This window comes from Columba livia, chromosome 6, assembly GCF_036013475.1.
Source record: "Columba livia isolate bColLiv1 breed racing homer chromosome 6, bColLiv1.pat.W.v2, whole genome shotgun sequence".
NCBI lineage: Eukaryota > Metazoa > Chordata > Aves > Columbiformes > Columbidae > Columba > Columba livia.
The window spans coordinates 972,545-997,829 of NC_088607.1; the positions used below are offsets into that span (position 1 = coordinate 972,545).

The 25,285-nt window shown below is 46.5% G+C and overlaps 1 protein-coding gene across 2 annotated transcripts; it reads right to left on the reverse strand.

The window, feature by feature from the left end:
* Window positions 1-1,727: 1,727 nt before the first annotated feature.
* PPP2R2D (protein phosphatase 2 regulatory subunit Bdelta) lies at window positions 1,728-24,440 on the reverse strand. 2 transcript variants are annotated; one of them, XM_065066692.1, is made up of 10 exons: window positions 24,247-24,440; window positions 23,832-23,921; window positions 13,798-13,895; window positions 12,139-12,304; window positions 10,429-10,541; window positions 7,747-7,924; window positions 6,735-6,899; window positions 5,161-5,330; window positions 4,981-5,072; window positions 1,728-3,591 (listed from the first exon to the last, which is right to left on the reverse strand). In XM_065066692.1, exons 1-10 carry the CDS (start codon window positions 24,251-24,253, stop codon window positions 3,312-3,314), a joined length of 1,359 nt encoding a protein of 452 aa, XP_064922764.1. In that variant the 5' UTR covers window positions 24,254-24,440; the 3' UTR covers window positions 1,728-3,311. The 2 variants fall into 2 exon arrangements, with proteins under 2 accessions (XP_064922764.1, XP_064922765.1); XM_065066693.1 differs by lacking the exons at window positions 10,429-10,541; window positions 13,798-13,895; window positions 23,832-23,921; window positions 24,247-24,440 and having other exon boundaries at window positions 12,139-12,256.
* Window positions 24,441-25,285: the final 845 nt, after the last annotated feature.

A 25,285-nucleotide genomic window follows, 5' to 3' on the forward strand; every position in this document is an offset into this window, starting at 1 on the left:
TGCCCTGGGCCGCAGCGCTTGGGCTCCTCGTGCCCGCTGCGTCACACCCCGCGTGCAGCAGGACCAGCGGCTCTTGGGGGTTTCTGCTGTATGTGCAATGGAAAACAGATTTTTAGGAGTATTTTAATTCTGAATACTATTTCTCACACGTGACATAGGCCACAGGTTTTTTTTAACCTGACTGCTGGCAGAGCTGAACCTCAGTGTCCCACCCAAGCAGTATTAAAAACATGGGTGTTGGGGTGACTGTCAGATCAGCAGCTTCCACCTCCTTTGGAAAAGCAAAGGTTTTTAAATACGTTGCGTCCAAAGGTAAATGAAGGATTCCCCATCAGTACTGCTAGGATAGGTTCCTGTCTGACCGCAGGCAGGGGGACCCTGGAGCTCCCACGCGGGTTATTGAACCTTTTCCTGCGTGTAGTGTGGTTGTTGCATTCACAACATGAGGATGAGCCAGGGGCCGGGGCTGATCCCGACACCCATTCCAGGCTCTGCTCCTTGGGAACCGCTGTGTGCCAACACCAAACCCGGCCCAGGCTCCACTCACTCACCCACGGCTCCTCACCCCAAACCCAGCCCCAGGCTCCACTCACCCTAAACCCAGCCCCGGGCTCCGCTCACCCTAAACCCAGCCCTGGGCTCCACTCACCCTAAACCCAGCCCTGGGCTCCACTCACTCACCCACGGCTCCTCACCCCAAAGCCAGCCCCGGGCTCCACTCACCCTAAACCCAGCCCTGGGCTCCACTCACCCTAAACCCAGCCCAGGCTCCACTCACTCACCCACGGCTCCTCACCCTAAACCCAGCCCCGGGCTCCACTCACCCTAAACCCAGCCCTGGGCTCTGCTCACCCCGAACCCACGGCTCCTCTCACACCAGTGGGTTTGATCTCCAGCCGCTCTGCATGTCCACAAGGAGGTCTGATCTCAGTCTGTGTTTGTGTGCAACAAAGCAATTCAGTTTCATCTTAAATCCCATTCCTGCCACATCCAAACCCACCCGAGGAAGAACGGGACCTCTGAGAGGCTGGTCTGCCTCCTCCCAGTATTTTTCATCACGTAACCAGCGATCGGTTGTCACAGCCACACTCTGCTGGCTGAAGAACAACCGCGCTGACAATTAAAAACACGTGCGCAGGACCTAAGAAGCGAGGGTTGTGCAGGAAACTCCTGCAGGTTTACAGAACAGCCTTGGAGGGCCACATCCAGCACAGCCCCGCTCAACGGGGTGCTGGGGACTCAGCACACCCAGACCGCTGACTCTGCAAAATGAGGTCCAAAAGTCTTACCTCTAACTCCTAGCAAAAGCTTTGCTCTGCGGGTGATCCCGAGCCGGCTCAGCGCCGCGCAGCGTCCGCAGCGCCGCGGGTCCGCGCCCACGTACCCTCACCTGGCTTTGGACAAAATGAAGTGAGAAAAGTGTCACGAATCATCAAAAACTATTTAATTGGAAGTGGTACAAGCAAATAGTGTTTTACGTAATAGAAGATTTCAGCATATGCTTTTCCTTTTTCCTCGTATTCCGCTTACATTTGCTGAAAACAACAGCTCAAACTAGACAGCACTAGAACATTCAGCGGGTACGACAGACGGGCTGTGCGTTAGAGGTACGAGCGTTCACAACTGACCCTTGAGAACCGACACACACACACACACACACCTCCAGGTTGGCTCCTCTGGCCAATTATCCCACAAACGGAAAAAATTGTCCAAACGCACAGAGCAAGTCCAGGTAAACATTTAAAATTTATTAAACTTTTTGGTCAAAATAATTGAACAAGTATGTACAATCCCACCGTATTAGCTCTAGTACGTAGTTCAGGAACGAGGTCAAATTAACGCTTCAGTGACCCGGGAGTTCCACAGTTCCAGACTTTCCGACAGCGTCACAGCAAGGCACAGCACGAGCAGTGCAGCCCGCCGTCCCCGCCGCGGCTCGCGGCTGCGCACAACAGCCCCTCGTTCCCAGAGCGGCTCCGCCTCCCCCGGGGAGCCCCGGGATCTCGTTTTCCACCAGAGCCCCCTGTTCGCAGGCACATTTCAGAGGAAGGCCCAGCTACTCCCTAACGGCCAACCGTGCTGCAGCAGCCTCCCAAGTCCGGCAGCCGGGCCGGGGCCAGCAGACGGCCCGAGGATCTCAGGCCTCTTTTGGGGAAAAGAAAAGGAAAACAAGGTACCCAAGGCTTAAACCAAAGCGGAGTCCCAAGGCAGCGACCCCACGTCTCAGAGCCGGAGGCGACAAAACGAGCTCGGCTGCGCTGCTGCCCGGCGGAACCGACACTTTGCTGGCTGGAACCGCAGCGTGAAATACAATATATTATGTCAGATATTTAAAATAAACTATATCTTCATGACAAATACTAAAAAGGTTAAAAAACGTAATGCACATAAGGTATGTCTATCTAACATTGAGAGGCATCAGATAAACCGGATTTCTCAACAAACCGTTTTCCCCTCGGCGCAAGGCGGTCACTTCTGTTAAGGCTGCGGATGGCTCTGCGCTAACCTGTTCCGTCGACCTGGGACACACAGCATTTTACAACAAAACCAGTGCAACTCAAACTAAAGGACAATCGAATGCAAACTCTAAATTTAGAATTTGAAATACTACACAAAAAAGTTCGTATTAGTCCATCAAAAAAACAATCCTCAGTGTTTTGGGGCAAACATTGTCCAATCTGCCCATCAGAGTTGGTTTGCACTACCTCAGTACATGCATAAAAAAATAAAAAGACTGAATACATACCTTCAGATTTAAAAACACTTTTTATAGCTTGTTATTTTATTAAGTGGTTTACACCAGAAGGTGTGGTTATAGATACAGTTGGTGAGTAAATATCCATGGAAACCTGTCTACGAACCCAACTCAAGACCTACCTAAGTGCTCAAAGGTAAAAACACCTAAGCCTAGATACAGGCCAGAGGAGGAATGTTTACAGGCATTAAGCACAATATATGTTTGAAAGGCCCAAATATTACAGCAGAGAAAGAGCGCGAGAGATAGAAATTACATTTTTATGACAATTTTTCTTCTCGGGTGTTAACTTTTTGGTCTATAAACTGGAAAGGAAGGCTCAGACTTCAATAAATACAGGTGTCTGGCGACTGGCCTCGCTGAGCGCTGTCCGTGGGCTCTGCTCGGGGGTGGCCGAGCGCGGCACACACGCTGCCCCCCGGCAGAGCCAGCGCCAGGCCCGGGGCAGCCACGGCACCAACGATCCGACTGCTGGGACAACAGGCCTTCTCTTTTACAGACAAACAACTCAGCTCAACTATGCGAGACGACGACTCGGTCCTCAAGTCAGGCATCTTTAGTTAATTTTGTCCTGGAATATATACAAGTTATTGGTGGCAGCTACGGCAATGATGTTCTCCATGGGATGCCATGCTGTATGGAGAATCTTCTTGTTGAAGTCCAGACTGTCAACGCTTATTTCATCCTTCTTCCTCTTGCCCCCCGTACACACCTTGCGCGGCTTCAGGATGGCACGAGGTTTGCTGCTCTCCCTGGACGCTTCCAGAGTGATATCCCGCCGCGTGTTTCGGTCGAACATTCTAAAGAAATTGTTGTAAGATCCAGTCATGATAGCGCTGCGGGAAAGCAGAAAGAGGCAAATCTTACTAGGTTTCCACAAACGGCGTCATCACCCATCATCCCTTTCTGGCCCACGGGTGTCCCCGCTCAGATCAGTTTGGAATTGCTGGCCCGGCTCTTCCCCGCTCCCCCAGCACTCAGGAGCAGCCTCAGGTTTGGCTCATCTCACTGTGAGCAGCGAGCCTTTGCTCTCCCATTGCTCCTCAATCCCTCTGCTCTGCCACCGCTCCTCCATCCCTTTGCTCTCCCACCGCTCCTCCATCCCTTTGCTCTCCCACCGCTCCTCCATCCCTTTATCCCGCAAGCAAGGACAGGCCGGCTGCAAACAAAGCCACTGTAAATCAATGAACGCGCCCTCCTTGGTGCTGTGCACCCGTTGGCCGGGAGCACAGCAATGCATCAATTACAAAAAGTATCTTGAATCACCAAAAGAAACCCCTTGGGTGAATGTCTGATGCAGCCCTGCAGGAACGAGCCAGCATCTGCACAGTATCAAATTCGCTTTTGAACAAGGCAGAAAACCTGCACCTGAAAATGCTTTCACATATTTAACTTCCATCAGACAGCTTGTTTGTAGCTCACAAAATATATATTTGAGGTTGAGGGCAAGGTGTCCGTGATTCTCTGTACTGAACACTTCTCTCCACTGCCTGGAAGCGGAAAAGCCGTTTCCCAGGTGGCAGACGTCCCACAGGTGGTTAAAATCACAGCCACCTCACTTGATCATCTTACTTGCTAAGACACTTTGTCCTCACGGCATTAGAAAGCAAATGACCCACGGCGGAGGAGATGCTCTGGCCCCACCACACACCGCTCAGCCACGCTTGCAAACGCCCCCAGTGAAACACTCTTCCCTTGTCAAAGGGCGGCGAGCAGCACAACTGCCACGACAACTTCTCTTCCTATGAATATGCTCAAGTGAGATGCCCTTGCTTTGACTGCTTTTGCCCCTTCAAAAAAGACTGACCGGAGTTGCTTGGGAAGAACAGAGATAAGGGGCAGTTTCTTTGCAATTTGCATGGTGAAAGACACACAGCACTTTTAAAATGCGCTCTGTGTTAGGTATTGTAAACACTGCTAACGTTTTTTCTTTTGTAATGTGACGGATGCAGCACAAGTTCTCCCCTCAACACCTCCGAGCCAACTTGCAACCCGGCATTCAGAGTATCGGATTTTCTCTGGTATTGTTCACTCGAGCAATGGGAACAGCAGCAGCACGCAGCGATACCTGCAATCTCAGCTCCCACTGCCAGAGTGCTGTAGGGATCTTCTCACCTTCTCAAGTAGTTCAGTACTGCTTATGGCTTTGGAGACCGGAACCCAAACCCCTAAAGCTGAGGGAAAACAAGCAAACCAAGGGAGCCAAAATGAACCCCCCAACTTACCTATCAGAACCGTTCCAGCAGCATTCAAACTTGTCAAAGATGCAGTCATTTTCGTAGAGAGAACAAAGTTTGCTTCGAAGATATTCGTGAACCTTTTTGGAACATTTAAATTGATATTAGATATAAAGAAAAAGAAGAAAAGGGACAAAAAGGGATACTAAGAAAACTTGACCGCCATACTTGATATGTCTCTACAGGCCTGTTCTCCATGTTGAGGTCCCAGACCTTGACAGAAAGGTAGTCTCTTGTCATCATGTATCGACCGCTGTGACTGAACTTTACATCAGATATCGATGATATTATTTCTGAAAAAAATGATCTGCTGCTAGGATCTTCAGGTTCTTCGAAAACTGCAGACAGAAGACAAAATTACACATGAAACCAACACCAAGTTTTACAGCTCTGAACATTTTTTGGTACTTGGAAAATTTTACACCAATATAGCGGTTTATTTGTAAAGAAAGTTGCTGTTAAGTACTTTTAAAAACTAATCTCTTTATAAAGAAGGTCATACTCTTAGTCGCCAGATTGCTAGATGCCCACCTCCAACGTTTTCAACTGGAGCACAGCACCAGCAAACTACAGCTCCCAGCTCTTAGGGATGAACCAGAGAAAACACAAAAACCAGCACACGGGTGCAGCAAACACTCCAACCGCTCTACACATCGTGTTGAACAAGAGCCGACGCAACCAGCAGCACCCCGAACACCGCCTCAACGCTCGAGCCATGCACTGACACTACTGCACAGCATCCTTTGCTTCACACCCGGACACGCGCTGTACAACACAACCTACTGGAATATTAGTATCCACATCTGAAACACACTGTGTGTGGTTTATAGAGCAGATAAAGAAACGCATTATTTAAACTGAAGAGTCAATCTTTGAAGTCAATGTTTCATGATGGAATCTACCTAGAACTATTGGTTTCATTTTTGAATAGACCCCTTTTAGCAGGACCTTATTTTTTAACCGCTTGTCACTGAATAAAGTGCTTCTAAGTGATTTAATGCAATTCCACGTCCCACAGCTGAAGTGGCCTCACATTCTACATTTCCTACTGCGCGAGTATCTGCTTCCACCACCACGAAAGCCCTCCCTGCACTCCAGAGAGCTCGGCTGCGGGTACCGGTGCAGCAGCTGAGCCCGCAGGACCCGGCGCACCGACACACCGGAAAGCAGCGAGGCAGGGCAGCTGTGGGCAGCGCCCAGGGGGAGCTCAGCACCACCGCCTCCTCACGACGGGATGGATGCGGCTCAGCAGACTGAAGAGCGTTCACCTCTCACCCCTGGAAGCTCACCTCTAACACAGTGCATATTAAGAATTAATCCTATCCTAAGAGCTGCAAATGCTCACAAAATAAATGGATTCTGGCAGCATCAGCCCAGCTTCTAATGCACAAAGGTGAATAAATGGCCCTGAACTGGCATTTGATAAGCAGATACCTTTGAGAAGCACCAAGACTGAGTGTGGACAGCAGACAGGTCCCACTGGTGCCAAAAGCACTTGTTCCCGTCAGTTTATGATGCATAAATGGGTAAACAGGAGCAGAGTCAGATCATCAATTGGCTCATGCTACACTTCTGCTTGTTGATGGCCTAGAACAAGACAATTAAAATGTTCCATTCTACAGAACTACCACCCCTTACCTGTGCGCTCTTTCCCGACAAGCAGAGCTCGGTACGTTTATTTACACCTACAGGCTCTATGGGTATGAACGCACAGAGGAACCCGGCAGCGCAGCCCGACTCACATTTGGAGTGGCGGTCGCAGAGCGCCGAGGAGCGCATGTCGCACAGCCGGATGGTGCCCTTGCTGCTGCTGTACACGAACACGTTGCAGTGGTGCGGGTGGAACTCGGCCGCCGTGATCACTTCTGTCAGCTCCTCCATGTTCGCAGGCTTGATATCTACAATATCTGGGAAGGGTTTTGTAAAGGCACGAACATGGCACGTTCAAATGGCCTCCAGCAGACAACTACTAGAAAACATTACAGACACCACGTAGAAAAGCAGGGCAAGATCTTAACTTCTGTCATGTACAATCTATACAAAGTGATATGAGCAGATTAAACCAAGAATTCTAGATTGTACAAATCAGCTTTAACAGACACAGAAGATAATTTCAGACTCCCCTCAAGCCTCCTCCTTAACACTTCCTGCTCAACACTGAATACACTTCAGTTATTTATCTACAGCGTTAGAAAACTTCCTAGTGACCCTATTTAATATTCAGTTTCTCTGCAACTTGTATTGCACTGCAGATTTGCCAATACAGGACATACTATTAGTTTTGGATACACGTGGCTGCAAAAAGATTTGAACATTATTTCTGCAGTCAATGATATCTTTGACATAAAAAACCCCTGAAATTTGTTTTCTTTAAGAGAAGTGTCACTTAGTTAAGAGACTTTCTGGAAAGAAGTACCTACAGTAACAAATGATCTACTCTTCAAACCCTTCAACCCCTATTTAAGTGAACTGAAGTCCACAAACAAAGGACACTCCCCAAGCTCCTGGATTTCCTTTTAGCAATCAAGCTACGCTGTTTCCCGCGGGAGTTTTCCACTGAGGGAATGCCTGCACTGCAGGATGAGCGAGAGCGTCCTCAGCCCTGCTTCCACCGCACTAAACCTCCAGACTCCGAAATCCTGTACTTTGACACCTAGATTCAAATCCCTCCTCTAAATAGTAAAACTGAAGTGATTCTCTGAAACCTCCACAATGCCGATTGCCCCAGTGTTCACAGAGAACAAAAAAGGATACTAAAACTCCTATCTGTGATTTCTAAATGCCACAGGTTAATTCTTAGGTCATCTGCAGAAAGATATGTTTCGTGATCACTATTTACTGAAATTGAGTTTATGTGATAAGTATGTGCATTTGCAAATATCCTTCTGGGACTTGCTTCTACCATTAGGTCCATGGGTTTCAATATTGGCACCTGAAACATGAAAAGAACAGTCAATTTTGGCATAAAACGGGCTTCTAATTCAGGAGATATTCATTAGTTGCACATCACAGATTTCTGCTTTGATTTAGTGACTAATTTTTGAAATCTACTGAGCAAGAAAAGTAATCAAATCAGCTCTGAATGCTAACTTTGCATGCTACCAACACACAACCTCGGGCAACTGCTTCTGCGTCAGGCACCTGCCATACCCAGCAGCGTTGTCCCTCCTCCCCCAGGAAATGGGGTGCACGTGGAACGACAGCTGAAGATTATGGCCATTTGATACCAGCCCCCCACATCTCAGAGGGGTAAGAGCGGTTTGCAGAGCAAGAGCCCGATTTGCTGAGGGAACTGGAGGAAGGGCTGGGTGCCACAGCCTGCTCGCGAGAGGGTGATGTGGCTGTTGGGGTGCAGTGGCCTGAGCCCCCCAGTTCATGTTGGTGACAGGCTGAGGTGGCCCAGGGACGCCCTGCAGGCCACCAGGCCAGCGACTCACATCGCCACCCCGAAAAGAGCTACACAGCGCCCAAGGGAACCACCTCACCCAGAGCTCTGGAATTGCTTTTGCAATGCTTCTATCTCACACTGTTTATAGCAAACTGTAATGATTCAAGCTAATCCATTATGTTTTATTAGGTAATTTTCCTATCTCACCACGAGTGTTCCTGGCCTGGTTGTGAAATCAAACATGCATCATCTGAATTATAAGGAATGGCATTTCTAAATGCCATTGTCTCTATGCACAGAACGCAGCTCTGAAACGCTGCTTCTCCTCTGTGTCTACTTCTTTATAAACAACTGGGGAGTATCCTTCTGTACCAAAATATGTGAACAAAGCCCAACACACATGTGATCATTTTAACACATGGAGGTAACTCTAGGCCAGGTGGTGTCCCCTGTGCCAGCGGTGGCTCAGCCTTGCTTCCCTCCACGCCCTCCGCAAGGTCTGCAGCCCAGCCCAGCCCAGCCTGCCTTGCCCAGAACACCCGCACACCTACAGCACATCTACAACACCACGTTTCAAGAGAGGCTCTTGCTTTTTATTGCTTCCCCCCATTCAGGCTGATGACTCGCAAATGGATTTTGGTGTTTGAAAAAGGTGCTAACGTGCTCCTCTGCAGGTACAGCCAGTGGCAGGTAAAACCCTTAGGTCATATTCTGGACTCTCCATGTTCCCAGACAGCTTTGAAAGCAGTGAGAACCTCAGTTCAATTTCTATTTATGGTAATAACAACAACATAGAAAAACCCAAGAAAAACCCCAACCCCACAGAATCACATTTCTTGGGCTCATGCTTAAAACAATGCACTAACCCTGCCACTCCATCACTATGCAAGTGCAAAAATGTCAAGACTATTCAAGTATACATTTTCCAAATGCTCAGAACTTGCCTCTAACAAAAACACCTTCTACCTAACCACGGAACACCCAGCACCCTGCTTGAATTGGTGAGTCTTGTTCTTAGATAAAAACACCGAGCAAGTTCAACATGAGCATTATTGAGAGGAAAGAAAAAAAAATATATATCAACACATCAAATCTGAATTCCTCCTAAATTCAGAGGGGCATGCGCTTTAAGCCACCACAGCACTGTAGCTGGCAGTGCCACAGGGCAGCACTCGGGGAGACACAAAGGTTCCTGCTGCTCCCGCAGTGAGCGGCACAGACCCACACACCCCACAGCCGTCACTGTGTTATGGGCTGCTCAAATCAGCGTGTCCCCGCACCCTTCTGCAGGGTGCTCTGAGACCACCCAGTCAGCGTGTCCCCTCACCCTTCTGCAGGGTGCTCTGAGACCACCCAGTCAGCGTGTCCCCGCACCCTTCTGCAGGGTGCTCTGAGACCACCCAGTCAGCGTGTCCCCGCACCCTTCTGCAGGGTGCTCTGAGTCTGACTATTTTAAGAACGCAGCCGAGTAAGCCCACGCTGTCTAAGAACAGAGCAGAGAGCAAGGCAGCCCCACAGATACTCAGAAGTACCGTTTTTTAATATGCTGAGGTGGAGCAATGCTGTCTGTAACAAAATACTTGATTTTAAAAAGCAGTTTAAATTTCAAATCAGTTTTACCAGGGGCCACATCAGCCTTGTGGTTGCCTTGAAAGGGTCAAATGTAACTTCAGGACTGTTATACATGTAACTACTCCTACATTTAAACAGTCCTAAAATTACACTGGGCCCTCTGAAGGCAACTGTGAGGCTGCTGTAGCCCCTGGTGAAAAGGAGTTTGACACCCCAGTGCTAGGATGTTCCAATAAAAACAAACTATTGGGAAGCTAATAATATAACATTCTAATAATAGAAAGCTCGCCTCAGCATTTCCAGAGGAACCTTATTTAACAGTTACATATGTATAATAAAGTGCCTCCATGTCCTATAAAAGTTTTCAGTGCCCCTGACCAAAACATCGTTTTTAATCTGCACACGTCAGTTGGCAGCGTTGGTAGTACAAAGGCAGAGAAGAACATGCACAACGATATTTGAAGACAGAAACATACCCGTAGTGCTGTGATTCTGAAAGGATCCCTAAGTCTTCCATCTTCATCTTTTAAGTTATAACCTTCGGCTCTTTTATCCCTTTCACTTATTTTCCATAATTTAATAGTTTTATCTAAAACCAACAAAAATTCACATGCTTGAGAATGCATTGAATTCAAAATAAAATCACCAAACAATGGAGTCAGCAGAGTGGATATTATCTATCTGTCTGGGTTTCCACAGCAAGGACCCCGCGGGAGCCCTCAGCACAGGAGCGTCACACCGAGCACAGCCCTCCCTGCGACACCAGAGGGGCTCTGCCTTCCAGCTTCTTGTTTAGCAAACTGACACGGGCAAACCAAACAAACAATATACCAAACACATAGAACTGGAGGGCGTGCATGCGAAAGGCAGGAAAATATCAGGAAACGGAGAAGACTGATTCCATCTTAACTCCAGTCTCAGGTTCAGTTTCAACAGCACACAAGTTTCTGCCTGAACAAGGCGCTACCACCCCCCAGAATGACCCGTCACAAGGGAAAATTCACACACCACTTACCAGAACTCACCAGCAAGCCCTGTCTGGCCATCTCAATTATTTTTAACAGGCAAACGCCAGGGGAAAACCCAGCGGAGGCAGGATCCCCGGCACTACCCACACGAGGAAAGCCGAGGCTGCCCCGGGCGCGTGGCAGGAGGCAGCCCGGGGCGCAGGGCCAGCGTGGGCCTTGGTTCAGCCCATCCCCGGCCGGTGCTGCCCGGTCTGCAGGGCAGGAACGTGTGACCAGAGGGAGATCCTGAGCTAACGGGAACAAACCTCCCAACCGCTGCATTCTTTAAAGCTTTTCAGATCACACGCTTTAAACGCTGCTTTAAGTTCAGTGGGACTTAGATCAAAGTAAGATTATTTGAATTTCAAAGTCCAGTAGGCAGAAGTCATTCCTGCTTTTACAACTCCATATAGCAGGGAGGGGATCAGCCCTTACATCAGGTCATTGAAGTACAAGGCAGAAAACAATCCCAACTGTTAAGAACAAGCACATCCATCTGACAATAAGTGCAGGTTTTGCCATGCACAGCTCTGCACCTACATTTACAGCAAAGCTAAACAGACCCAATACCAATAACCGCTGCCAAAAGAGTGGAAGAAGCTTTTAAAAAGCGCATGAAAACTCCCAAGTTGTAATTTTTACACTTCTTTTCTGTGTTCTAAGGTACACAGTAAAAATAGCACAAACATACTCCTCCTAGAGTGACTCTTATCTTAAAGTTGCTTTTCAAATCACACATGATGTTTTGGTGTTGGAAAAGCAAAAAGAGCATTGTAACCACAGTGTTCCAACTTCAAATGCTTTTACTAAAAATTCATCCGGGATCACAAAAAAACCCCTATTTGAAAATTAGGATGATCAAGTGAAATTCAAACTTCTGCTCCAGTTCAGCACACTGGGAACCCATTTATCCACAAACCAGAAAGCAGAGTAAGGGGTATGGGAAGCACAGTCAGGATATCACAGAACAGAGCTCTCTGTGCCTACTCTGTTGCTGCTTCATCGCTTTTACATCCATAAATCAGGTATTTACAGAGTATTACAATCAAAACATATTTAGCACATAATGAGAAGACATTAAAACAACCCCCAAGCACTCCAGAAAAAAGCCCCACAGTGGATCAGAGGTGAGATTAAATGACATCAAAAGTTCTTTGTGCAAAAAGAAAGCGTCCTTACCATTTGTAGAGAGCAGGAAGTGAGCAGCGTTCTGTTGTGGTAACCACCTAATTTTATTAATTTTCTCCTCAATTTCTAGACTTTTCAAGTAGTCAAACTCAGGTTCATGACTCTGGAAGGTACTGTAAACATTGTATTCTCCCCTAGAATGAGGACGGCTCTTATTCTGCAAGGAAACAGAATATTTATTGAAGCTGATATTACTCGGTTCATTAGGAATCACACATACAAACTAATGACTAAAAATCATCAATTACAAAGCATTATGTATGTATTTTTGATCTTTTTCTTCCACTTCAGAAATTCCACAGTTTTGCACAACAAGATAAACAGCCCTTATGCCCAACTCTTTCCCCAGTTTGCATGAACTCCAAGAAGCCCGTTAATACTGCTGTGTGAACAGTTATATTTTCTTTACCACTGCGGAAATGACGTGACAGCTGGGTCTGGTTTACAGACCAACCGAGCACTAACAGCTGAGCACCAGCCAGGAATAGCTCTAAAGGACCCGGAGAAGCCAGCGATCCCGGCAGGCAGTCACTCCTGACCTCGCTTCAGTCTACGCAGCAGACTAAATGACAGATGAGCTCCGGGCTGGCTCGGTGCAGCGGGATAACATTTCAGCTGCTTTTGCAGCAACAGGATTTTCATTTCACTACTTCTCAAAATCCTCACAGTAAAACCTTCGGTAAAATGTTTTATAAATGGAATCACAGTGAGGATGAAACGCAAAACGTTGGATGACTGCTTGTTAAGTGAGCATCAACTGAACCACAGCATGAAAGAACTGGGATTCTGCTGAACAAAACCACAGCACTATGCACCTTGTTTGTGCACAGTTCATGTGCATAGTTCATGCACAAACAAGCTGAATTTAAATTCCATGATCAATGTAGTTATTTGTGACCCAGGACAAGGCTCTTCCAAGGGAAGGACAACCACTCCTGGGTGGCAGGGACGCAGGAGAACGGCCGTGTGACCTCTGGCTTTGGAAAGAACACACTTCCACACTTCTCCCTGACCTGACAAGGCATGACAGTTACTTCTCAGCATACAGTGCACTTTTCCAATACCTGCTACTTTTCTGGATATAAAAAGCTCAGTGACGTATCTGAATACATCATAACATTATCACGCAGCTGAATGCCACTGCAAAGGGCCTTCTGAACTGAACATGCTCAAGCGTTTCTAGAGAAGTAGCTGTTCCCGCTGGTTTTGATTCACAGGATCCAAACCACATCAGAAGCTTAATCCTTCAATTTTTGAACAGTCTTATCCTGTTGTCCTTGAAGTTGAACATGTATCCTTTTTTATAATCTTTTCTGACATTATCTTCAAAAACATTACCATTTGTCTTCGACCAACCTGACCAAGCGCAAAGCTGAGGAGAAAGTCTGCAAAGTGATACTGAGCACAGCAGGTACATACATGAACAATTCATCGTATGTTTGTGACTTTTCATTTTTTGAAGGTGAGAGGGGAACCGCCAAACAAACTCAACAAGTTCAGCACAAGGCAGATATTTAGAAACTTGGTTAACTTAGGGGTTTCTGAGAAAACTATCTGACCATTTAAACCTCATGGGATGAAAAGGTGAAGTGAGACTGTGCAACTCAAGACCAGTGTAGTAAGAGCACTTTTGTTTTTCAAGTCACTGACCTCTTGTTCCCTTTGAAATATAACCACTCTGCCACCTTTGTCTCCTGTTGCAAGAAGATCACCAGAGTAATTAAATTCAACTGTTGAAATAATATCAGCTGTAAACAGAACAGAAATAAAACAGCACTGTCACGTGTAAAGCAAATCAAGATGTTTCAAGACTTGAACACAAAACAAAATTACAATTTGTATTAATTTAACAGCACAACTTCTTGATTGACATCATTAGTATCCAGAAATTAAGTCATGTTTTAAAGAAGAACAAAACTTTATTTACCATCTAAACCACTTCCTCACTTCTCATTTTTGAAGCTCTCGAGTACCTCCAATGCCAGAAGAGGAGACACGCGGTTCTGTAGCGCGGAGCCGAGCTCCAGCGCAGCGCTGCCCGGGGCAGAGCCACCAAAGTGCCCTTGGGAACCAACCTGCCACACAGCCACGGGCCACAACCCAGCCGTGGAGCTGCCAGTAAAGAAATGACTGCCATCAAACAACCTCTAACCAAGGGGCAGAGAGATAAGGGGCTATAAACCTCTGTCACAGCTTTTCGGCACACGGTAACCAAATCAACAAACCGCTTGGCATGAAATTGTAAGCAGACATTTCTCCATACTGGTGCTTGCTGCCTCTGCAAGTATTTCATTCTATTATGCAGGCATAAGAACTGTACAATTTGAAGTATACAATATCAATTAGTTTCAGAGTTTTTCAATTGCAGACTAGATGAAAACTACTTTCCTGTATTGATTCTGACATGCTATCTTTTAAATTCCCTTCAATAATCCACCACTCTTATGAGGAAGGTGATTAGCGAGTCTCACCAGTTTTCCCAATATATAATTCATATTTCATCTTTTATTAACAGATGCCCTTTAAGTAGTTTTTTCCTAGTGTATAAATATCATTATTTCCTTTCTTTGATTTATTAAAAGAAAAACATTAAAAGCTTTTATAGGGACTTATCCCAGCCTTCAAATATCACACTACCGACCTGCTTCTGGACGTGTCTATTATTTATGTTTCAGTACAGAACAGGATGGTGGCTAATCCCAAATCCTCAGCAGAGCCAGAATATAAGAGCAAAGCCCAGCCCCTCGCTGCACGTACTCCAGACCCCAAACACCCACCTTTCCTCACTCATCTGCCGTTCAAATGACCCTGCTGCTGGCTTCTCCCCAGTGCCCCAGCCAGTGACCCTCACCTGCCACCGCCTCCCCGCGTCCCCAGTCACCGAGCTGCTCGCAAACCTGACCCGTGTTACCAACCCCTCCCGGGTAACTCAGAAGAAAACTCCTCTGGCTTTTCACTGCACACACTGGCAGAACTAAAATCACTTCCCCTGTTCTCCTGACTCCCACTCCACACTCGGTGGGCAGCTCCTGGCACAGGGACATTCACCTCTGGAACAGACTATGGAGAAAGTACTGAAAACACAACCCCCGACAATCCTTCCCCTCTCCAAACCGCCCATGTGAATTTACAGCAGTAAGGACACACATACAGAAAACTGCCTATGGGATAAAGGTTTCACTGGTACTAATGATCTCTTACTTCAGAAATTGTCTTAGAATTATGAGCTTCTAGGAACACATTGACAGAATTTTAAAAGATATATATATATGTATACACAGAGATATACACACACAACCTTAAAAATATTTGATATATATTTTTATACACACACACATATACACAAATAAGACTCAGACCATAGAGAGTGGTGCAACATGTGCTCAAAACATAACTAGAAAAGCTACTTATTTCCACCTACCACAAAGATCCACTTTGTTAAAAGTCTCCAACATTTCACCCAACCTCAGCAGTGAAATAAGCAAAATACTCAAGTTTAAACAATGACCAAAGATCTGTCAACTCGCATGTGAATGGATCTCCGTTCTTCTCTTTGAAAGGTTCTGATACACTAAGACCAGATTATCAATATGAATATCTGTCCTTCCACACTACAAATAAATGGTGCTCAAGAGCTGATGGACAGAAGGTTTAGATGGCTGTAAAGAGACCAGTTTCTAGTTCACTAATTTCCTTGTGAATCACAGATCCTGTTCACACTTTTTACTCCAAGTAAGTAAAAAGAACATACAGGTTATCTTGTAGTTAATTTTAACCATTTCTTAAATACACTTTCTATCACAAATAAGAAAACAATCTGTCTACCTGTAACACTGACACACTACTTCACTTTCCAAAGTTTGCCGCATTTTCTGATGTGAAGTCTCACGCCCCACTCAGGTTCTCAGCAAAGAATTCCTACATACAGAGTCAATGAGCTGGTCCATGTAAGCTTTTTGTTCATGTGGAACTTTCTGCTTTCTCAAGAAAGAAACACTTGACCAAGGCTCTTTCCTGGCAAGCTGTAGAACATATGGATATGGTAATCGTGAACGTGCCTTAAAGCCAGCTCATTCTTCCTGCCTGATAATCGTGGGGAAAACAAGATGTATGAGAACTGAGATTCAGTTTTAAAAAAAGAAATCTCTGTATCTGGCTAATACTGCTGCTGGGCTTTAATACTGATCCATGCTAATTATTTTCACAATTAGATCTTTACTTTGTGCCCAAAACATACCTAAACTGTGTGAAAGTACGAACTACAAGCCACGACAAATGCCTGGCTAAGAGGTTTTAATAGTTTCAAATACCAAATATCATGACATAAGCAAGGCATTTTGTACTAAGATGAGAACGGCAGTGCGCTGGCTGGCCATGTCATCTCAATGAAACTCTAATCCAAGACTGACAATAGTGGGAGAATAAAACACAAATTCCCACAGCCCAGTATCACACAATCACACAGGACAAACCAACCCAGGAGTGTCCAGAGGCACCACGGGAAAGGGGGAAACTAGAGAACAAACAAACACTGATCACCAGCAGATTAATCAATTTGCAGCTGTAGCTCATGCTTAGAACTAACTTGACACGAGCAGCATCAACTTCTCCCTCGTTCTTCTAAGCTACGTAAAGACTTTTGTCAAAAGCCCACTCCTGAGACGCTGAATGAACAAGGGAGTCAAACAGCCACTCGTTTGGAGCATGATCTAAAACGGGCTGCTCCAGCTTCTAGGGGATTCCAACTTAAAACTTCTAAATATGTAATGGACAACAGAACACTTCACATTCAGTACACAGACTGACAAAAGAATGCATGTTTGCAAACCTGAATCCCATCTCTCGCTTTGGAAAATCTTTTGACCCCCAGCACCTTCGGCCATGCTCTGCTGTCGAGTGCTCCAAGGAGCAGAAGCAGCTCCCGCTCTGGAGCCCAGCCAGCACGCTGGCACCAGCCGCCGGGGAACTACACAGAGCAACAACACTTCTGTGCCTGTGATCAAGATGAAAGGTGACACACCTTGCCCTCCACCACACACTGTTATTCTAGCAAGTGTTTTATTCTACAGCTGCAGAAAGTCACAGGAGACACTGTGTGGTCTGCTACAGGTGATGGGAACCAAGCAGAGACCAGAGAATGGGGCTAAGTGCAGGTTACACGCTCCTAAATCCACCTGGAAATCAGAAGTTGTGATCTCCCTCTGACGTTGTGCTGAACTGTAAGACATGACACGAGAACGAACAGAACAGGCGGTGACAACACACCCTTCCCAGGTTCCCCTGCTGAAAGCACGGGCAGGCAGGGCCCGGAGAACAGCAAGAACCAGCAGTGCAGAGCAACCACGGCTCTACTGGAGCCAAATAAATATAAGAGGTGCAAGTAAGATTAGTGATAGAAAATAAAGATATGGAGACAGGTTAGGGGGAGCAGATTATCAAAGAGAATGAAGAAAATCAGAGGCTAAACAGTAAATAATAGAAAAAGCGTTTGAAAAACCAATAGCATGTTTGAGCTTCACAAGTTAGTGACACGCAGGGCCTTAGAACGTGTTAGCTGATTAGCAATAACCGCCAGGGAACTCTGGGCAGCCAGCCCCGCGCTGCCTGCTGGCACTGAGGGGCTGCTGGGGCAGGGAGGGGGCAGCCCTTGCTGTCAAGTGTGACACCTTTGCTTTTACTGTGCAGTTGGGATGGACTGAGATGGGCATGTCTAAGCCCTCCTGAAGTATTTCCTAAAACACTTTCTTAATTTCTCTCTCTGAATTGTACTGAAACGTGAGCTGAACTTTTATGCGTATTGTCAATTTTTAGACTTCCACTTTGATGGTTTGTTTGAAGTTAACACAGAAGTGAGATTATTAGGAGCCAGGAGAATAAAGCAAAGGTGGTATAGTTTTGCTTAGACCAAATTTCTTCCAGCTCACACTGCTCAGCACCCTGCATGCTTTAACTATCCACCAGGTCTAACAATTTTTTATGCCTGAAAAACCTTGCGAAATGGCTTGAATTGCCCTTTAAGTAGCCAGTATAGTTTAACAGTCCACAATAACCGGCAGGGCACAGCTCATCACTTGATGCTGTAATTCCTTGAAATAATATTTAAAAAATCCTGTCTTCCCCGAGTTTGAAGCACAGGCAGTTGTCCGGCTGTGTTAGCACAAAGACAGGGTAACGCAGCAGCAAGAGTACCAAAGCTGCAGTTCAGTAAGACAGAAATAACATCACCTTCATGCTTGCCAAAGCTCACCATGCCTCCTCTTACAAGCAATAAGAACTTATGGATGCTATTTATAATATTCAGGACACAAAAGTATTCAGCATGCAAATCTATTGCCTCAGTATTATTTATTTTAACCTCTGCAACAGTAATTCCAATAACCTTCCTCCTACTGGAAGCATATTTAATTAATTTGCGATATTCTCTTAATTTTTCCTAAGCAGTTAATTGTCATGCCTTTTTTTAATTAAATGTCTTAACACGATGGGTAAATAATTTTTTTCATCTAGGTACGGCTTTCACACTTAAATGACAAAACCCCCTTTATTTATTTATTTATTTTTATTAAAGCTCTTCCCCTGGCTGTTAAAACACCCAATGAAGGGCCCAGCGGCAGCAGCTGGTGCCGCTCACACACCAGCAGGAGATGCAGACCGGGCCCAGCTCCCGTACCGCAGCGCTGGGAACGGCTCAGCACGCACTCCCAGCTCTCAACCCCCACTCGCTGCTTACCCAGCGCACTCACTGCTTACCACTTGTGCACGGGTTACACATTCCTGCAGCTTCACATTTTAACCTAAATAGCATCCAGCTACATCTACTAATTTGTCTTCTATTGTAGCACAGTGGTTGCTTATTTTTTTTAAAGGATTTTCTTATCTGTTAATATTCCACTTGCCATCTCTTACTGGTACTGAGAATTTTTCCCCCTTAATGCCCATAAACCTACACCTCTGTAGTTTCTTTGACAAGATAGTTCTAACTTGTTTTATGTATCTGTACCTGGAAAAAGATGCTAGATACAAAAGCTATGGGTGAACTCCACCAGTGAAATAAGACATTTATGAACCACTTCTCGCTGCCTTTAAGGTCTCCACCTAGGTCCTAACTTTCCCAGTCTCCTTTACAAAAAACAACCATATTTTTCAAAATTCTCAGAACACTAAACATTTCTGTGCTTATATTCATACTCCCCTGTCTGCACACGGAATTCCATTAACCCATCATGTGCATGTGCCAGAAAAATAAAAGAAGATTTGATACCATAGTAAAGATCACCAATTTCAATTCACTCTGAGTACGATTTGGCAGGACAGATTCTCTTGTCCACAGAAGGCCAGGGAGACGTCACTTGACGTGACCACTTTTATGAAGCCCGAGGAGCAAATGGAGCTTTTTCGTTTTTTAAAGCCCAGGTAAATCTGGGCCCTCTCGCTGCGAGGGGTCACACTCCAAAGAGCATGAGAGGAACTTCAAAAAATTCACTAATACAGCATTTCTCAAACACAACACCTTTTGTTAATAGTCTCCAGAGTTACTTAGACATCAATATACAGTGGCACAATATTGCCAGTGGCATAACACACGTTTTGTTGTCTGACAGAACTGGAATTCAAAGAACACTTATTATTAAATACTGCTCAATGAGAGCAACATTGTTACAGCAGGAAACCACTACATAACATGTACTCGGGTCAAAACTGTTCGCAAAATATTATTTCTGCCCACACTTAAACACCCCCAAACATTTCCCAAAGTTGCTATTACATCGCCGTATGTATTATGCAGAATACCATACACAACACACAGCACAGGTAAGATCAAGCCCTTGGGGAGCAGCGCGGTGGTGGAGGTGCAGGAGCACAGTGGGACAGGGACCAGGGACCGCGCGGGATGGGTCAGGGGTGCAGCAGAGCAGCCAAGCCCCGCTCGTGGCCAGACACCTCTGGTCGTGGCAGAAATCCACCCCGCAGCCCCTTCAGACAACCAGCTACCTGCCGTGAGAGGAAACAACACACACGACCGCAGAATGGAGTCATTAGTGCCATATTTTACAGTTCTTAAAGAGAAAAAAAGGTCTTAGCCATAGCAACCAATTCTATCACTTCTTCTATGCAATTTTAACCCCTTTCGGACTTTTTTTTTTAAGCAGCTGAAACCATGCCAGAATTTGATTTAAAAAGAGAATAGGGCAGTTAAATTCCTGAACACATAAGAACATTTTTAAACCCCTGATTTGTAAACACAATGTAACACTAAGCGTGTTTTTAAATCACTTGTATCCGGATTTGAGAACAATCACAGGATTATAGTCCAATATGTTTTTATTAGATCATGGTTTTCTACTCAAGTTGTGCATTTTGATGAACTTCAGAGGGGGACTGACTTTGCATTGTAACCACCTTTAAGAGAGGGAAATAATATGTTGAACTGATGATAACAGCGTATCTTTTAGTTTATCAGTGCTGTCAATGCCAATTACTAGCTGGAGAATTTGAAAACCAGTACTTTTCTCTGATCTTTACACAGAGACACAAAATTTCTTCACAAGTAGAAAATCCAATACAAGTCTTGTGGAAGCCAACAACAAACATTTTCAAGAAGAGAAGTTCTGCTCACGTGAAAGCCCTTCGGAAGGTTCATCAAGTGAAGGAGCCGGAGCTTCCAAGGAGCTCCTGTCCATCGGGAAAGGGCACCATGGGCAGCACTTACGGCAAGACTCTGCTTTACACCCAGCTGCTCCAAAAAAGGTTTCGAGTACAGCATTTAAACCAGGTTCAGAGTTGAGCTGACAAAGCTCCACTAGAACAGCATCACCCATTTCGTTGAGGGCAGTAACCATACAGAACATCCAGCCCAAGGGAATCTGTGCATATCTGTACATTAGGGAATAAACTGGTTCATCTTTTGCTTGCAAAAATAATCCCAAACTTTTTGAACAAGTAAAACAAATTGAACACTGAAATCACAAAACTGATTAGGTCTCAGGCAGCATTATATTAAAAAAGTGCCTGTATTTAGGAAGCTGCTTTCTACCAAAAAAGGTAATCCAAGAATAACAAGTTTCACAGGGAATCAGTATAATGTAGTAATCACATGGTTTCACACTAACAACAAAATTACAACCCAATTTTAAATGACTTTTTAACAGAAAAATTAAGCTAGTTGCCACCCTCGGTATCAACTCTTTCATTCAGTACCTGCTTTAGCCTCCAACCCTCCTCCTGGATCCAACTGAACTTTCCTGCTTTAGAAAGCTATGTATTTCTCCAATTGGTATATATTCCTGATCTTTGTGAAACAGGCAGATGGGTCATACAAACATTGCTCTTCTGCTCATTTAAAGAGGGTGTTGTACAGATTGCAAACGTTACTCACTGGAGAAAGGGGATACACGGGAAAGACAAAGTCATTTTCTGTATTAATTACCTAGTTAGAAAAAGTCCTGGGAATGGAGGCAGCAGTTGTGCATCTAACTACAGCAATTCGTCACAGCCACGTTAATAGTTTTATTAAAGCAATACACATGAGAAGCTGTTGAATATAAAATGTATTTCAGAATTGCATTGCAAAAAGAACTGACTTTTGGGTTAAGTTGCTATCAGCTTTGAAATTTCCACTATCGAATGAACTGTTTGTAAGAACATTTAGCAAAAAAGTCCACATTTAATATGTTGGACAGCTAGTTTATGCTGTCGTTTTCAGATTTCCTCTATAGAGCTTATTTTTCACAAAGCAGAAACAAAAACGTACCTGAAATTCACAGTGGTTTCATGGAATATTTGCAGCAAGGCTATTTCAAGGCAACTGTCGCCCAGATAGGTCTAGATGTGCAGTTCGATTAAAGAAGTTTTAAAAAAAGGTAACGAGTAAATAGTTACATAACAGGGGCTAAAAAAAAAATCTAGCAATGTAATTGCACTCTTATTGCACACTGCTGCATCAAATTCAGGCAATTATTAGCAAATTAATTGTATGTTTTCTCTATTTAGTTCCAATTTCAAGGCAAAAAACTAACAGGAGGGGAAAGTCCACAAACCAAAATAAAGACAATAAGTCACAAAAACTGTGAGCAGCTCTCATATTCCAGTAGGAAAACCAGGTGCTGAATGATTACTTATATTAATTGCCCTATGAAGAAAATTCAATTCCTCCTGTGTAGTAGCATCACGCACAATCCGCGGCCCTGACTCCAGAAGCAGTTGCATTAACAAGGCACATCTGGGAAAATCCAGGCTAAAAGCCTTGAGCACCTTTGCCAGTATTTCCCTCGGCCCCTCCTAGAGCGCCCGGCTCTCAGACGGAGCTCGGCCCAGCCAGCGTGTCTCACCAGAACTGCAAGCTCCTCTGTCAACAGTCCTGCTCTGCACTTCAGTAACTCACTGAGTCCGAGGCATATTGGTGTTTCAAAACCAAGAAGCTCTCCAGCTCTGCACAAACTCCTGTTGCTCAGTTACTCACTGAAGAGTAAGGTGCTCACACAAGTATATTTTTTGCCACATGGAAAACTGACTTTTAGTCTCCTAGACGGTAGATCCTTAGAAAAAAATGACTGTTTGGCCATAAAAGCTACTTAAACACATTTTCCTAAGAATTCTAGGAACTTCAGAACAATACTACAAGTTATAAAATACGTTTAGGCGGAAAAAAGGAAGAAAACAACAACTGAGTGTGAGTACTAGTTGCTCCAGCAGTTTTCAAGTCTGTTCTTCCCATAGCTATTATTTCAAATGGAATGCCAAACAAGTGGCATGAAAATGAAAACACTGTCAGCATAATTCCCCTGTGGCAGACAGTAAGAGAAAATATTTACTGCATCTAGTAGAACAAAATCCAAAAGCCAAGACGACCACACACTGACACTGCAAGTTATTTCACTTAATACAGTAAATACAGCTATTTCAGTTAATGCAGTAATGATCAAGTAAACAGCACAGAATCACATTTCACACACATTTCACAACCTCTTTTCTAAACAGCAATGCCAGCCTGAACAGTTTGAACACAGAAAATTTAGGAGAAAGAAAATCACTCTCTCAAAGTTCATCAAAACTTCACATTGTTTCTACACACCACAGAGAAACCCTTCTTCTAATGAAAAGATTTCTACTCATTCTGAAACACACTGTGCTTACAAACTTTCAGAGAAATGAAAGGTGTGCCCACTTTCCTTACTTAAACATCCCTATTTATAGCTTCCAAATGTTAACAAGCAGGAATAAGATCTCTCCACAGCTGCAGGAAGCCTTTAAACTCTACTTTTTAAATCAAGCACAAATGACAGACCTGCACACTCTCTCTGTTGCTCTCTTTGCGTCACAGTGAAACTTGACAAGCCTGACAGACTCCATTTGTGCGGTGTTTTTTTTTCCCGTGTTTTATCACTGTCATTACCTCTTCTCCCCAGCGACTGGAATTAAAGAACAGAAGGCAGCCACCGCGCCTTGTCTATTGTGCTCTCCCCAGCGAGCAGCACCAGGCGCTGGGAGCCCAGCTTAGTCATGGCCACGCACACGCGTGCCCGCCCGGGAGCCGCTGCAGCACCGCCGGCCCCGGCTCCTCCAGCACACGGATGTGGTGGCGAGAACGGGCCGGGGTGCCCGCGGAGCGGGACCGGCACCGGGACCCGGCGGCTCCAGCTGCGGCCCGGCCGAGGCTGCGCGGCCCGGCCCTCCCCTCCCCTTACCTTCCGCCACGTCCTCGTCGATCGCCCCCTTCACCTGCGAGAAGCACCACTGGAAGTCGTTGCTGCCTCCGCCGCCACCTCCTGACACCCCTGCGGAGGGACGAGAGGGTGCTGAGGGGAGGGAGGGCCGGCCCGCGGAGCCCCCGCCGCCTCCCGGCCCCGGCCCCGGCCCCACCGCCCCCGGCCCGGCCCCTTCCCCAGCGCGCCCGCTCCGCCCGGCCCAGCCCAGGCCCACCGCCCCGGTCCCCGCCGCGGCCCAGCCCGGCCCGGCGCCCCGCGGGGCAGACCCGCTCCCACAGGCCCTCCTGCCGCCCGGCCCCGCGCGGTGAGGCCCGGCCTGCCGGCCCGGCTCCCGCAGCGCCTTCCGCCCGCCGGCCGGAGCGGAGCCGGAGCCGGGGCCGCAGCGCGGCCTCACCTGCCATATCGCCCGGTACCGCTGGGGCGTGGGCCCGCGGGGGGACGCGCCGGCCGGGAACGGGTCGCAGCCGCCGCCGCTCGGAGCTGCCGCCGCGGGAGGTTTCGGGGTTTCAAAATGGCGCCCATTGCCGGTCGGCCTGATCCGGTGACGTCATGGGCCCGGCTCTCCTGACGGGGCGGGCGGGGGAAGGGTCGGGCCGGGCGGCGGCAGCGGCGGCCGTTGGGCCCGGGGCGGCCGTTGGGCCTGCGGCGGCCCCGCCGGGAGGGCTCGGAGGGGCGGCGGAGGAGCCTCCCGGGCAGCGGGGGCTCCAAACTCACCGTTACACTCGCACCTTTACGCGAAGGGGCGCGGCGGGCCGGGGCTGCTGGAACAACCTGTTGATATCGGTGCGCCTTCCGCAAATCGGAAGTTTTACTTTCCGCAGCCAGGTGTTTAATTGTGGTGTTTCCCGCAAAGACGAACACGCTCTCGCTTGTTGGCGCTGTGGCTGCGGGGGCTCCGGAGAGCCGGGGCCGGGCAGCCCGGGCACCGGCGGGGCCGCCAAGATGCTCTTGTGGCTCGTAAGCTGTGAACACTACTGGAGCTTTGCTTCGTTTTGGCCTCTTATGCTGATTGTTTGTTTGTGTTTCCATAGATACTGAAGGCTGTGAAGATGCAATTTTTGCCCCTAAACCCCAAAAGAAATCAAAATTCATTTCGTGTTTTTCCAAAAACTTCTGTCTTAGCGTATTTTTGACCTACAAGTCTCTCAGAACGTGGTACAACATGAACTTTAACGCCCTCATTGTTTCTAGGGAGGCGCTAAGTGCTTGGAGAGGTAACAGGTCTGCGTTGTTGTGTCTTAAATACTGGGTACGTTTCCTAAGTCACAGCTGTTGTAGGAAATATAGACAAAGCTGTTGGACAGGGACTTGGTTTTGATCTCGATGGCATATGACAAAAGAAGTATATCCTCTTATGGAGTAAGAGTCTCGTTAGCAACAACTCACACTCGCTAAAGTGCTCTGCAGAGTCTCCATCTCTTGATGAGCTGCTC

What these genes read in the sequence shown, in the direction of transcription:
- PPP2R2D (XM_065066692.1), bottom strand. An exon ending in TATTTCAAAGGGAACAAGAG is followed by an intron (nt 12,305 to 13,797) that starts GTCAGTGACTTG and finishes GTTTCCTTGCAG; the next exon opens with AATAAGAGCCGTCCTCATTC. An exon ending in TCAGAATCACAGCACTACGG is followed by an intron (nt 7,925 to 10,428) that starts GTATGTTTCTGT and finishes TTCATGTTTCAG; the next exon opens with GTGCCAATATTGAAACCCAT.